At 38.8% G+C, this 16,286-nt stretch overlaps 1 protein-coding gene across 1 annotated transcript in view; it reads right to left on the reverse strand.

Moving 5' to 3' along the window:
- The window catches only part of myofl (myoferlin like), a 223,362-nt gene extending 208,065 nt beyond the window's left edge, over window positions 1-15,297 (reverse strand). Inside the window, exons 1-3 of the mRNA XM_078564961.1 lie at window positions 14,873-15,297; window positions 10,954-11,009; window positions 10,392-10,483 (exon numbers count right to left, since the gene is read on the reverse strand). Of these exons, the coding sequence (XP_078421087.1) occupies window positions 10,392-10,483; window positions 10,954-11,009; window positions 14,873-14,960 (236 nt within the window). The 5' untranslated portion in view covers window positions 14,961-15,297. The remainder of the gene's footprint in view (window positions 1-10,391; window positions 10,484-10,953; window positions 11,010-14,872) is intronic.
- Between the last annotated feature and the right edge of the window lie 989 nt (window positions 15,298-16,286).

Consider the following 16,286-nt stretch of genomic DNA (forward strand, 5'->3'; position numbering starts at 1 on the left):
TGTGATGGAGACACGTCTGCAAAGACCCATCAAGGACAATGGCCTCAGGAGAATCAATGAGCCACATATCTGTCCCCATTAGCAAGGCAATCACCTGGGACATTCAACAGGAGGCTCCCAGACATGAACTCAAGCTGTGGGAATATGCCAAACCCAATCAATTGAACAGTGGGACACTGACAGCAAAAGCATTCTCAGACATGGATTGAACAAGTTACAAAAGGGAAAATATACAAGCCATAACCATGTTTGAATATGTGACAGGCTCACCTTGTGTTTAAACTTCTGCTTTCTCTGCTGTAAAAGAGCAAAGAGCCGAGGTTCTGACAAAAGACCCGACTGGGGTCCCTCCTTACTGCCTCTCACCATCCCATCTTGCAAGTTTCAAACCCTGTTTGCTGGACATGACCACCCAGGGACACTCCTGCTGCAGACAGAAAATCCTTGAACGAAAATCAACCCCACAATACTGTCTCCAGGAGAACAGCCAAATCAGCCACCTACGTCCTTGGAAGCACCAAAGGCAAGTTACAAGACCATCAAATTCAGCCTGAAACCAGCAGAGTCAAACTACAGAGTGTATACCTTTTTTATATCTTTGGACTCTCCCTCCTCCCTCCACTCTAATCTATTTGTGTGGGTAAACTTAGCATGCGAGAGAGAAAAATTGGAGCATATTGTTTAAGTATAATAAAGCTAACCTCTTCTTTAAACTCAAGAAAACCTGTCTTATGTGATCATAAAAGAACCAATCATGTTAACAGTTAAATACTCACGAATTGGCACGTATATCCTTTTAAAAAAAAACTGTTGCAGTCAAATGAGAGGAGAAAGAAGGGCGCCATATGGCCCCTCCTCACCTTATCGTAATACTATGCACAAGTTAGCATGCTAGATAACAGCAACCACATGTTCCAAAATAATTCATTGATATGAAACATTTGGGAGTATCTTGGGGGAAATGGGCAAAATGTTATACAAGAACAAAATTCTTTTACACGCAGTCTGATATTTCACCCACTATCGTGGGAAAGAGGCCATATCCAGATTCCAACACTTGCCTTTATTAAAGTCTACCAACCAATCACATACCCAAGGGACTTGAGTTTCCTGAATTTTAAGACCATTAATAGCTATACTGCATTATAATACATTAGTTGAAGGCTGGAATAATTCTCAATGTGGCTGAATTCTGGCCCAGTAATACAAGGCACATCTTTCCAAACTGGAAAAGTAAAAAAAAAGTTATCAAATGCAGACCTTAGTTTTCCATTCCAGAAAGCAGGGCTCTAACCATGCTATGCACAAGATGCAGCACACTATTGTCAGATATACCCAGAATGTTTAATGTTTTCACCAGGTCAATGTAGGGGAGATCTTGTGGCACAGTGGGTAGCTTCCATGCCTCTAACCCTAAAGCTCTGGGTTCAGGTGACACTCAGGGATTTGATGGTCACAGAAGGTGTGTTCATAATGTGATGATCAACCACCTGAAAATCCTTCCAATACACCTACGGCAGGCAGCAATAGGAGAGTCTCCTTGTCAGCCATGCTTGATGCAGAATGGCACCCCATAAGTTTTGGCTCCAGCTTCTAGCTAGCTACCCGTTCCAGGGAAAGCAAGCTACGGAAACAGATGCAAGCACATACTTGGTCTGCATCATGAATCTCCAGATGCAGGAAAAATGTCTGAGATGAGGGGGTCACTGTGACTATTATTAAAATACTGTCCCAGCCGTACCACAATCCTATCTGCTTGAAGGGAATGCAATCATAGTTAACTCAGCCTCAATCATAATATTGCAGAAAAACTGATCTGTTTTGAAACCAGGCCACCCTTGCTGCCATACGTGGGGTTCAATGGTGGAACAAGTGAATTCTTGAATCAATGTTAACTCTGTGTTGCCTAGCAACTATTAATACCACTTGATAGCAATAATCACATTTTGTTACCCACAGCCTATCAGTTGAGACAATAAAAAAAAATGGAAATCCAAGAACGGTGATGGCACATTTAACAGCCCCACCTTCCAAAATATAACAAGTTGTAATATTGTCATCCTCAAAATAATTTGTTCTAAACTTGACCAGCTCATTAACCAAGTAAAAACAAATCTATCAGGAACTCAAAAGGTTATCACAATAAAAAAAAGCAAGGCTGACAATCAAGACAAGCCAAAAAAGCCCGTTCAAGTTAATCTCCAGTTGCTGAAGAGAAGCTAACGTAACCCTTGCACAAGTTTGCATACATGGAAATAAACTAGATTCCAGAAACAAACCCTTTGGTGTTTTGTGCTCAGGCCATTCTTAAAAATCAAGGATTCTTCTATGCACAAAATTATTCAGCATAATAACCGAGGGCTAATGTCAAAGCTACAATTCAGCTTTCCTTCCCCCATATGGAATTGTTTAAAAGTTTAACTGACTTTTTTTGGCTTCATGCATTGCAGAAAGTTCCGTTGGCTCAGAGCCAGATTCCTCATGCACATTTCACCAACAGTTTAGAAACTGATATACATCAACATATGCAGCACCATTGCAGGAGGGCGCATTACATTTGTTCTCTGAACAGGTTAACGTTCTGCTAATAAAGTGATATATTGCTCATTTATTGCAACTATGTCAGGCGAAGGCAGAGTTCCAAACTCAAGTAGGAGCTAGTTTTTAAAAAAGTCTGAAAAGGCTGTTGCTTCTTCCTGCATTCCCAACATTGAGGGGTGTGCCCATTTCAATGCTGTTGCTAGGTAACTTGCAATTTTGGAAATGCAAAGACATGTGCAAAAATAATAGCGCCCTTGCTCAGCCATTCAGCTTCTTGGAGGTGTTGTATGGAGATAGTTTATCTTCCAACTTGGAATTCTAATTGTCATCATTAATTTAATTTAGCTTCAAACTTATTTCAACTCCATTTCCTGAGCTAAACTTAGCAGTGACGCTTTTCAGATACATGAAACTACTGAGCAAGTCTGTTTAAAAAAAAAAGCATTTCCAGTCCACGAAAGCAAAATCCCACTTCATGTAACATTTTAGAAGGGACAAGAACCGGCTCAGTTCTTCTATATAATGGGAGCTAAGTGCACTGCAGTATTTCCATATCCATGAGTAATGCACATCATTACACATTGTGGGTTGTGGAACAATATGCCCCACCCTCCAGGATCAGTGCTTCTATTACAATAGCCAGATGACTAAGCTTACACCACATACATTAATAAGCGAGCAGTTTATAAGCCTGTTGTTGCTAAGGGATGCTCTAGCATCATAATTATCCATAGAGTTCAAAATTATCTAGGCATATAAAAAAGTTAAATTTGGAAACATGGGGGAGGTGGAGAAAGGGACTATTAGAGCATTTGTCTTAAAAGGGCAAGTATAGTACAGCATTCCAAACAAATTAGGCAAATTGGAAGGGGCAAAAGGTAAGAAATAAAGGCTGCCATATAACAGAACATAAAAAAAAAACCTTGTGTACAATGGAAGCAGCATTTGTTTTAAAATAAAACTTGAGGATACAACTTTGGGATAACTTTAAAAGCACGTTTAATGCAAGCTTATTGGATCCATTTAACACAGACATAAAATACTCAATATTTCCATTGTTATCTCTGACTAATGTGCGAACCACTCCTGGATTGCAGAACATGCCTCTACAAAACAGCAAACAATGCACAGCCATAGTCCAGAACCCCTTTGAACACGTTGCAGCAAGTACGAGACAGATTAGATGATAGTTGCTCATTCTTCAGAAAAACTTTTTAAAATGGCAATTTCTAATGAAGTAAATACAAAGCTCATTCAACTAGTTATATCCTTCACTTTGCCGAACAGATACACAGAAAAGTTGGAAGGCCCTCCTTTGAGGTGTTCTTTATTTTCACAAATGTAATGAAGAATTACCTGATGGGACTGTGAATTATACTAAAATGGAAATATGAAGGACGATTTCACAAAAGTTTCTTATTCACAGAAAGTAGTGCAGTTCCTCACCCCTAGCTCAAACTACAGTTAAAGTTCAAGGTAATCCCCAAGATAAAAATCCCCAAGGCCATAAAAGGTTCTATCATAGGAAATTTCATTCCTGTATAACAGTCAAGATGAATTTTAAGGCAGGAAATCACAAGTTCTAAGCACTAGATGGGTTACTCAGTGACTAATGAGTCAGGAATGTCTGAGGTTATAACATTTCCTCCCACTCTTAAATGCCAATTTCAGACAGAAAATTAAACACTAGTACTTCACTTTACATCTTCAAAGAAAGGTGCTGTGCCAAATTTATTGACCATTACCACCTGAGGTGGAAAGACTGTATTGTAAGCAGAAATGGTTCAATTCTATCCTGAAAACAGTCAAGCTAAAGAGGCAAACATTGCTGAGATAGTTACCAAAAATATTGGCTAAATTGCACAGACTTGAGATCCGCATCTAATAACAGTTTAAGCAACATGCATTTGTGTGATACTCATATACAGGAAACCATTTCAAAATTCCCAAGGGGGAAGGAGGAATCAACAGGCAAAAAAACAAAATCAGAGAAAGGGGAAGAAACGGAGGGGCTAGGATGCAGGAAAACCGAGGATACATTTGAAGGAAAGGGCTTTGAAGCAGCAAGAGTGCAAGTGGCAATTTTTAAAAGACATTGTAGAGAATTCTAGAGGGGCAGAGTGTAATGACCACACAGGCAGTACCTATGGTAGAGCCAGAAGGGAGTGGGTGGGGGGGGGGGGGGTGTGTGTGGTGGTCAGAACGCTCAAGTCAGCTGTAAGTTCAACCTCAATGCATAAAAGGCCAGAGTTAACAGACCAGTGGGCATTGGAAGGGAGCAAGCTTGGATTACAAGGTGAAGCTGTTGAGTGATACAGGGGACAAAGATTTTAACTCAATACATTGGGGCAGAGGACCAGTATAGAGCAGCAGAGATGGGAGTGATGAATGCAGATAGCCAGACTCTAGATAAATTGCAGTTTGAGAAATAGAAAAATATTTTAAAAATAAAAATAAGCCAATCAGGAGATGAAGAAAAGGATGGACAAGTTAGTCATTGTTGTAAAGATAAAATTATAGTTTTAGAAACTGATAGAATATATACTTGAAGCCGGGAATCTGGGTACAAAAGGATGTTCAGATTGCACATAAGGCAGGTAGAGTAGGATTGGTGGGGGAACATGAGGTGGTACTATACACTCTTGGGTCTTTCTGGCCAATCCACAACTTAAAATGTCAAACAGGCACTTGACAGCATTAAGATGGCCAAGGGAAGCAGTGAAGAAGTACAGTTGAATACATCAGATTCAGCTTCCCATTTATGCCATGTCAGCAGATGTAATCACTGCAAGGGCTACAAGTGGATTTAAGAAAAAGCCACAGAGGGATCATTGAGCTATGTATTCATGAGATATGTAGAAGCAGAAACCATTGCTGGAGATGCTCAGGCTGCATAAGCTGTGAAAGTGTGGAACCAAACAACTCCTATAACATTGACCATACCATCCTCTGTTGGTTCTCAATCACAAAATTCAATGAAAGGATTAAAATAAAAACATGCTGCATTTGCAGCCACTATTGATTTTTTTTTAAACCCATTTGTGAGCAAGGTGGCAGCTAAACTGAGACCTCACTAATTAGTTCAGTAAAAACGCCTGTTCTCCTCTCAGCACAAAAATAATCAGGGAATTCTCAATGTCTGGTTAACATTTTTCCTCAATTATCATCAAAAACATAATAAATGCTCATTAACCTTGTTTGTTATTTGTGAGATCTTTCTGTGCCCAATTTAGCTGCAACATTTGTCCAGATTAATTACTTTTATGCACAGCCACTAATGCTGAAATGTAATCAGACATTATATAATAGAGAAAGAGCTTGCATTTAAGAGGCAAGCAAGGTTAGAGATTGGATGGTTATGAGGGATAGGACAGATGAAGTAAGCGATGTTGATGGAATCTTGAAAGGAAGAAAACAAGTGCCTGAGTAAAGTAGCAGCTTATGATGGTGCAAGTATACAGATCAAAAGGCCGTGTGCAGGGTGAGGATCAAGATACCTCAAGATGGTTCTCCTAGTTTTCCAGCAAAATTTGGCAGGGTTGGTAGGAGTTGAAAGGGTAGATAAGTGAAAAAAGGGGACAAAAGTGGCTATGCCACACAGTCTCAGTATTTGAGATGAAGGGATGCATACAAGTCCTTACATTCAGTGATGGGCGAGGGTGAAGAGGGACAGATGATGTGAGTTTGAAGAGGGTTTGGTCATGAAGAAAAGGAAGCATGGTTTGACCCAAACCTCCATGATGATACTAGAGTGAGAAGGGGAGGCACAGTAATGCTCAACATCTTGATTTTCCAACATCTTGATTTTCCGGTTTATGCCTGAATGCCTTGTGTACTAACTCAATAGCTAGATAGTGTCTTGATGCTCAACATAGGTAAAAAGTGATTTACAAGATTAGTTATGTACCAGGTTTGCACAAGTCTGTGAACATCCAACATTAGGATCGTGGTGATGAGAAGGGAGTGTGCAGTCAGTTGACAGCAGTATTGCTGTTATGATAGGTAGAAGGTTAGAGAATTGGGTGTTTGGCACCAAGCTGGTGAAGGAACCAGGGGAAGGAGAATGTACTGGGATTGGCAGATGTAGATGCTAAGGAAGGAGAAATGATCTGAGCTAACCTCAGTGATGGGGGTTTGAAGGTGTCCATGGGCACGGATGAGGAAACATTACGAACTCAAGACATTTTTTAGCTTCTGAGCTGGAATACATGAATTTTTAACGCAAATTAAAAAGACTTAAAAATGATACAACATCAATCCAGCCTCAATCCCAGATCACCTATGATAGGGCCATTTCAAAAGTTCAGAAAAGGATGGCTGTAGTAGTTACTGTGGAGCACTTGACTCCAAATCTGAAACATTTTGGCCTGGAGTCAGCAGCTGTGCTTGCTGTTGACCTCAAAGAAGGATGTCTACAAAGGTCCAGCAATCTCTGTGGCACAGATTTCACCTTTCCTGACATCAATTTGAATCTGGTACCAAGTCAAGGGGGACCTCCAGGAGACCAACAACCATGTTAGCAAGCAGGGTAAGAATTCTCAGACAGCAAATCAGGAATTGTTCTACAGATTTTAACATCATTTTGCACAGAGCAAATGAAAAATTGGCACCATGGGATAAAAAGGGAGAAGCTCAAATATCAAACTTTAAAGACCAAAGGTGTTGAACTTTATCCATGGAGAAATTTGACATTTCACAAATAAAACTGGGAATTTTCCATCAATTCCATGATTTCAGTCTATGGGATTTTCAACAGTGCACCCCATGGAGCAGAGCAGAATCACTGACAGGCTCCATAGACAGCGCCTTTCAAACCCATGACTACTACCACCTAGAAGGACAAGGGCAACAGATGGATGGGAACACCACCAACTGGAAGTTTGCCTCCAAGCCACTCACCATCCTGACTTGGAAACATATCGTCATTCCTTCACTGTCACTGGGTCAAAATCCTGGAACTCCCTCCCTAACAGCACAATGGGTATACCTACACCACATACCTGCAGCAGTTCAAGAAGGCAGCTCACCACCACTTCCCTCAAAAGCAATTAGGGATGGGTAATAAAAGCTGGCCTCACTAAAAGGCATCTACATCCCATGAATGAATAAAAACTTCTGGATTCCTACATTTAACTGTGCAAGTGCAACTTCTGAGGTCTATATGAACAAAGAGCAAGGGTAAGCCTTCAGCCCCTTGAATCTGCTCCACCATTTAATAAGATCATGACTGATCTGACAGTAACTTCAGATTTGCATCCTGCCTACCCCTGATTACTAAGAATCTATCCACCTCTGCCTTAAAAATATTCAAAGACTCTAGAACTCTTCCTGAAAAAGGTGGTAGAGGCAAAGACTCATGACACTCAAAAAATCTTTGCCTCATCTCTATTTTAAATAAGCAGCCTCTAGATTCTCCCACAAGAGGAAACATCCTCCCCACATCCACCCTGTCAAGACTCCTCAGCATCTTATGTTTCGCCTCATACTCCTTTAAACTCCAGCGGATACAAGCCTACTCTGTCCAACCTTTTCTCATAAAACAACCTTCCCATTCCAGGCATTAGTCTGGTAAAGCTTCTCTGAACTGCTTCCAATGCATTTATATCCTTCCTTAAATAAGGTGACCAACGCTGTACACAGTATTCCAAATGTGGTCTCACTAGTGCCCTGTACACTGACACATAACCTCCCTACTTTGGTATTCAAATCCCCTTGCAATAAATGATAACATTCTATTCTATTAGGTTCCCAATTACTTGCTGTACCTACATACTAGATTTTGTAATTCATGCGCTAAGACACCCAGATCCCTCTGCATCTCAGAGCTCTGCAATCGCTCATTTAGATAACATGTCTCTTATATTCTTCTTGCCAAAATGGATAATTTCACATTTTCCCACATTATACTCCATTTACCAGATCTTTGCCCACTCATTTAACCTATATCTTTTTCTAGCCTCCTTATATCCTCTTCACAACTTACTCGCCTACTTATCTTTGTGTCATCAGCAAATTTGCAAATCATCCCATCCAAGCCATTTATATAAATTGTAAACAGTTGAGGTTCCAGCACTGATCCCTGTGGCACATCACTCGTATCTTGCCAACCTGAAAAAGACCCATTTTTGCCTACTATGCTTCCTGTTAGCCAGCCAATCTTCTATCCATGCCAATATGTTATCTCCTGTACTTTGAGCTTTTATTTTCAGTAATAACCTTTGATGAGGCACTTTATCAAATGTCTTCTGGAAATCCAAGTGCAATATATCCACCGGTTCCTTTTTATCCACAGCACATTTTACTTCTGCAAAGAACTCCAATAAGTTGCTTAAACATGATTTCCCTTTCACAAAACCATGTCAACTCCACCTGATTGCCTTGAACTTATCCAAGTGCCATGCTATAGTTTCTTTAATAATAGCTTCTAACATTTTCCCTATGACAGATGTTAAGCTAACTGCCTTGTAGTTTCCCGCTTTGTCTTCCTCCCTTTTTGAATAATGGCGTTACATTTGCTATCTTCCAATCTAATGAAACTTTTCCCGAATCTAGGGAGTTTCAGGAAATTAAAACCAATGCATCAATTATCGAACTAGCCACTTCAGGTCTGCACCATCATTACAAGCACAAAGATCTAGGTCATTGATTAAGCCCAAATTTACATCATTGGCATTGAACATTGCTGAAATCCATCAAACTGATCTCAACGTGCCAGTCAGGAATTCAGAGGACAAGAATGAAAAAAAAAAAATCTCCCTAAATATCAAAACTGACAACTTCCAGTTTTACATAATTGCACATGTAATAGTTGTTTTGAAATTTAATTATTTGTGTAGGTGAATGCAGCAGCCATTTTGCACAAAAAAATGTTCTATAGACAGCAATGAAAGACTAGTAAATGTGCATTTCTACAAGAGAGTAGGTTTTTTGTGTTAGCCACCAAGCAGGATGTTGGTGGGAACTGATTCTCTGTTCAAATTGCCCCAAGTCGTGTTTATTTAAGAACCAAGGAATTGCTAGATTGGGCCTTGCTGCTGAAGTCATTTCAGGTTACTCAGAAGAATGAGTGGAGTGACTTTCAGAGGACACTAGAAGTCTTGCCCTTGCATGGCAAGGGGCTGACTGAAAAGCTGGAAGAAGATGGAATCTTCAAGGCTACGTATCTACTGGAGACACTGCATAAAGTATTTCTGTTGTGTTAATTAGTTAATGGCAAAGTTCCTTTACTGGAGTACTATTTGCCTATTAAGTAAATTTATAGTCCATGTTGATTTTAGTTTGTTAGTTACAGTAGAAGTCTTAAAACATGAAAGCTTATGGTGAGATTTTTCCAGTTATGGGAAATTAATCTTTTAAAAAAAATTATTGGCCTCTACAGGGAGGACTGTAACATTCCCATGTGATATAGAATTTGATGTCAAGAATGCCACTCCACATAAAATACCTCAAGAAAACTGTTGTAAGAAGTTGTGTAGAGTTCAATAGGTCTCGTGAGATTCGGAGTCCCGTATAATTTAACAGTAAGTGTTTAACCATTTACACTGCATAAGTGTATATAGTTATAAGGTCTAAGCTAGGAGCTGTCTCTATGCTTGCTTCAACACACATCTGTCCACTGCAAGATTGCCCTCTAGACTTAGGTCCTATGCTGCTTTATAATCACACTGTGGGCAGTTTTGTACCTAGTCCCAAGTTAACCCTTGTGATGCCAGACATTTGTACTACAAAAACAACATTGTAACACTGGCCAATTGTTGCATTAACAGAGATACAGGTCTTTCAGGATAGAACTCCAATGTTAGAATTAAAGTTAACAATGAATACACAAAATTAACTACGAAAATACATACTTGTCTTTTCCAATTGTCTCATAGTCCTTAACCACAACAAGAATCGATGAAGAAGCATTTAGGGACTCGCCCTTCAAATCAAATTCAATTTTCTGTAGAGAGAGAAATAAGGCAATGGTCAACAAAAGTTAATCCCTAATATAGTCTATTATTGAAGAAACTTAGGACAATCTCCATGTTAACAAATGTTGAATAACTGACATGTTTGAAAGGAAAGTGGTGAACTTTAATGATGTTGTTAATTATCTATTGTTATCTGAAAATAGGCAGAAACATCTAATCAGCACTTAATCCTGATGGATTCATTAATTCTCAGTTTTTCCTCAAATGTGAAGCTTATTTCGGAGGATATATATGTTTTGCTAGTCACATTCAGAATGATGAAGAATTATTACAAAAAGGCACGAGACCCAAGATGTCCAGACACAACACAATTAGAAAACAGCAGCAATATAAATCTCTATTGGACTCCAAGACTAAATTATATCCTTCACACTCTGCAATATCTGTTACCAGGTGAATTTTTTTAATATATTAAAAAAGGGGTTAGATTTGCTCTTACCTCATTCCACACTGGGTTCAATTCATTGTCAATTGACTTGGTTTTTTTCTTTTCACCTGGAAAGAGTCGAAAATGTGTCACAATTGTATATTACTTAAATGCAGAGCAAGCCATGTTGAGGGCCTCCAGGTAGGAAACAAGACATTAATATTTTAAGAAATGACCTAAAAGACAAATGTTAAATAGTATGAATTTGACCATGGTTCCAATATATCAATCTTACTCATATCATTCTGGTACCCTGTCCAGAAATATAGCAGCATCATTTGGACTTTTGTAACAATCTAAAGGGGAGCCCAATTGCATACTAATTACAATATTTACTTCACATTCCGATATATAAGCATGCATCAACACAACTTGGCACGTTCATATGCCAAAGTATAAGTAATTCATTCTTAGCTGGTTTGTGAAGTGGGATCCTGGCAAAAGTAGTTAGAGTTCCTGGGATACGCAATACTCTAAAAATCATATGGCAATAGGTTGGATAGGGAAAAAAATCTTTATAACCAGACCAGGAACTGTACCAGAGCCACCTAAAGCTTATTTATACAGATTTTATTTGGATGTACAATTTGCTTTCCCTGCTATTGTGTTCATTTTCTTGTAACAATTCATGAACACATCTCAGCAGTAATGTACAGTGTGCTTATTAATTTGTGAAGAATCAGATTGATATCTCATCTGTTCCAGTGAGGGGATAGACTTATAGGATATGTTAAGATCCTCACTCAAGGGTGGATTTATGTTTGTGGATTAGTCTATTGCAATTACACAACTACAGAAATAATTCAGTAGTCCCATTAAATTACAAATGGAAAGATATTGTAAAGATGACATAAAAAGGCCCTATAAATCACATGACAATTGATGAGCAAGAAAGACAAACATCTCCAAACTCAAAAACTTCTAAGGGCTTCTTTGCAGACAAATTTACATTTCACTATGTACAATACAGTGAATAATGAATTTCCTATTTTAATTCTCTCCATTTCCTTTATTTTTAAATTATATTCTATCTTGTCCTCAGCAACTTGTATACAAAATATTTCTGAATCTATGTGTATTAGATCAGAGATTTAAAAAAGTGTTCAGTATTGCCTGCAGATTCTATATTTCTTAAAAATTCATAATGATGCAGCTGTGAAAGACAAATGCACCATTATTAATAACAGACTAAAGCTGAGACCTGATGTGTTCTGCAGTTGTTGACCAGAGGGTGACAAATAGTCCAGACCAGCTTCAATAGTAAGTATATTGTAGGAGAGCATACCCTGTGATATGCACAGAAGGCAATGGTGTGGAAGTAAAGGGGGACTTGTTTAATAATAAAGATAATTGTTAAACATATGGGTTTTTAAAAAAATCTCCACAAGCAAGCTCTTGTCATCTATAAGGAATTACCACATCTACTATGACTGGAGGGCCAGTTGAAGAATAAAAATTGGCACAAGATGTGCCTTGAGACTCTGGAGAAAAGATGGAAAACACTACCATCTGATCCAAGTTACAGCAGATTTTTTCTCAAATCATCTTATTCAAGCTTATTCTATTAAAAATGTTTAATCAAAAAAGATGTATTTTAATCATAAATGACCACTTCAATTGTTAATCTCAGCTGTTCTCATTTAACATTGTGACATACTGAAGCACCGGTGGATTGGGAAATCTACATAAGCAGCAGCATATTGCTTAACAATACCCAACCCAAAACAAAAAGCAACTGGAAAATGAATATCATACTGCTCACATGTTGAACACAGACTGCACAATTAAACAGATTAGACCTATAGCCCTTCAAGATACATTTTCATTTCCAGAATCAATATTAAATTTGACAAAATTTCTCTCCCAGGCACTTGCAAAGATGGCATTCTGGTCCAATGAAATGGGAGCCTTTAATGCAAAGAGGAAGAAAGTGTTTGTGACAAATACATGTACATATTGAATTCAGCATTTAAAAAATACAGATATAATTTCAGCAAAAACCCCTTTAAGTGACTTAAAACTTGCTTAGTTGTAAAGATATGTTCAACTTCCAAATTTCTGAGAACAGAACAGAGTAGAAATTTATCTTGGGTAGCATTGCATGAGTTATATGCCCCATACTGAATCCAAGTTACTCATTATACTGAAAACTTTGTTGCAGCTACATACTGATGGAGGAACAAGATAGATATGTACTGAGGCTTCAACCATTAGGATCAAATCTAGGATTGGAGGAGGAGGATTGGGGGGAGGGGGGAGCAGGGAGGGAAGGGTCAAGTCAGTGGAAATTTTACACCAGCAATTATGCTTATAACTAGGATGTTTTCCAAAAATTGCTAACGTTTCTACAAAAAAGTATTTGCTTTATAGGACAGGCTTTATGAAAATGGCGTTAACAACTGCAAACTTAAGTATGCTTGCACAAGATTACAGATGAAAATATTGTGAAGAAATGAAGACAGACATGGTTATTATTCAAAAGGTGTTGAATTTTAATTTTACAAGACATCAGAAGTCCTCATGTATACTGAAAGATTTAACCAGGGGTGATTCATACTCAGCTGCCCACAAATAATTTTGCAGGAACAGATAACCAATTTTCAAAAAAAAAATTGGAGATCAGAAAACACAGACACATTTCATCAGATCAAAAACAAAACCCTCAGGAAGTTCTTGTTCCAATTTTCTCTCTTCCTTTTAAAGGAATAAACTTTGGTGAAATTTTAGACATCTGCCCCTTACCTTCTCTCCTCCCTCACACCTACCCCTCCCCATAACTCAATAAATCAATTATTCAGTTGTGAGTGGCAAATTAAGGTGGAGTAATCACAGCCAAATCCAACCCTGCTTTCATTTCATATTCCAGAAGGGGATTGGGCAGTAAAAGGAGTAGGAACCCAGCTGATCTGCACCTTTTTCACCTGGGACACTGAGCCCAATTGAAGCACCCAGCGAGAAACATTCAGTACCAGCCAAGAATCACATCACTATGGTCCAGTAAGGCAACAAGTAAAAGGCACCCCATTTTGTCATTTATTTTAAAAGGAAAAAAAATGGCTTGGTCCCTCCACCAAAAAAAAACTCAGCAAAAAGACAATCCTAGTCTTCAATGGGATATACCTTTATCTTGTTCCTACCGGTGGAGTCCTGCTGGTGTACACAATAGGGGAGGCCAAAATAAGTTGGATAGCCGTGGAGCCCACAACAAATTCGTCAGGCTTACACCAACTGGGTCAGAGAAGTTCCTGTACTGGAGCTTTCCTTTGTGGTTTTATATGCACTACATACAATGGTATTTAAGAACATTAACCATATTTATTTAACTGGAGGAAGCTGCATTGAATTCGTGCCATCTAAGAATGGAAATTATATTAACTGAGGAGTGGAAAGCTTTGTAAACTTCTGCAAAACGTCATGAAAATACAAAGGTTAGAAGTTAGTTTATATACTGAAAATATTTCGCTATCTCAAAGTACAGTAATCCTCAAGGAGGAGTGAGTCATTCCATAAGAACGAACTTCAGCAGTTGTTTTCCAAGCTTAACTTTCCGATTAAGAAAAAAAAATAGACGACCACACCTTCAGGCAACAAAGCTTGATACTCAATTTGAATATGGTGGCGGGGGTGGTGGGTATATGTAAATAGAACAGTGATAATTTAGTAAAATATTCTGTTCTGGTATATTAGAAGCAGAAAAATCGATCCCGCAGAAGTGTAAAGGAGCTTTGGGTGGAGGAGCGGAGACCTCACTATCTGCAACTTTAACAATTAATTAACAATTATAATACTCTTATTAAACCAAGCAACCTACAAGGATATTAATACAATCATAAGCATGTTTCACTGCACCATACTCCGTGATATACAGCCAGTTTTAAAAAAAATGTAAGCTTGGTACATACATAGTTCGGTCATATATTAACACACTCACCTTTAAAAGTGACCGACGCTATTGGGTCGGGTGTTCCAAATTTTGGAGAAGGAAGGTTACTGGCTGATTCTACCAGTAAACGAAGCATCTCGACATCCCCAAGCAGCAGAGGCAGATGTTTACAGCGACTGTATTTAGTCTGACATCTTCAACAAACCTACCAGCTCTCCAGCAGTGAAAGGGGAAATGATTCAATGATTACTAACAACTTCTTTAATAGGAGATGGAGAAGTTGAAGCGGATTGGTTACCACACCTGTAAACCGATACCTGCGTCACCTAGTCAAAGACCAGCACCGAGAAACAGACAAGAGAGTTTATGCTGGAAAAAACCATTGCCACGTAGCGCAAAAATGAAAAGAAACTTCTTAAAAGTAGTGGAAAATTCATAGACACGCCTCAGTAAAACCTTGTTTCATTTGCTTAGGCGTCACAGCCGAGGAGTGATTGTTTTTGGTAAACCCAAATCACGTGGTCCAATAACTAGTGACAAGGTCAGTCAGTTAAAACAACCCCATTCTACTGCTGTCAAACGGTGGGGATTGTTTAGAGTTCAGGTTACAACAGGATTTTTTTCAGACTGTGCCTCACGGTTGTGCTTGCCCACGGCAGAGAAATATTCAAACTCTTAGCATTCCAGAGTTAAACATGATCAGCCATGTCACGAAATTTGATCAGATTATAAATCAGCCAATTTCTGCACAAAATCACAGAATGGTAAAATACTGATTCAGTGAAATCACGGTTCCTGCAGAGCCCTGTCACTTCCAGTTCTGGAGATCACACTCATTTGCTGTTTAATCTCTAAGGGAGGAAACTTAAATGAATGGCAGTGACTGTAGCCAATAACATCAAGAAAAAAATTGCGATGGCCTCTGGAGTATTGGTCTCCACACTTAAGAAAACATATACCTGCAATGGAGTTGGTACAGTGAAGATTCACTAAATTGGTAATAAAAGCAGAAAATGCTGGAAAAATGCAACACGTCTGACAGCATTTGTGCAGAGAGAAACAGAGTTAATGTTTGGAGTCCATATGACTTCTTCAGAAGAAGAGTCAACTGAAAGATTGTTTCCGCTGGTCAGGGAATCTAAAACACAGGGGCGCAGTCTCAGGATAGGGGGCTACTCATTTAGACTGAGATGAGAAATTATTTCACTCAAAGGGTTGTAAACCTTCAGAAGTCTCTATGCCAGAGGGTTGTGGATGCTCCATCATTAAATACATTTAAGGCTGGGATGGACAGATTTCTAGTCTCCAAGGAAATTAAGGGATATGGGGAGCGGTGGGAAAATAGAGTTGAAACCCAAGATCAACCATGATTGTGCTGAATGGTGGAGCAGGCTCAATGGGCCATGTGGTCTACTCCTGTTCCTACTTCTTATATTCTTATAATGATATAGCATGAGAATTT

This window comes from Cetorhinus maximus, chromosome 20 (assembly GCF_964194155.1).
Source record: "Cetorhinus maximus chromosome 20, sCetMax3.hap1.1, whole genome shotgun sequence".
NCBI classification, from domain to species: Eukaryota; Metazoa; Chordata; class Chondrichthyes; order Lamniformes; family Cetorhinidae; genus Cetorhinus; species Cetorhinus maximus.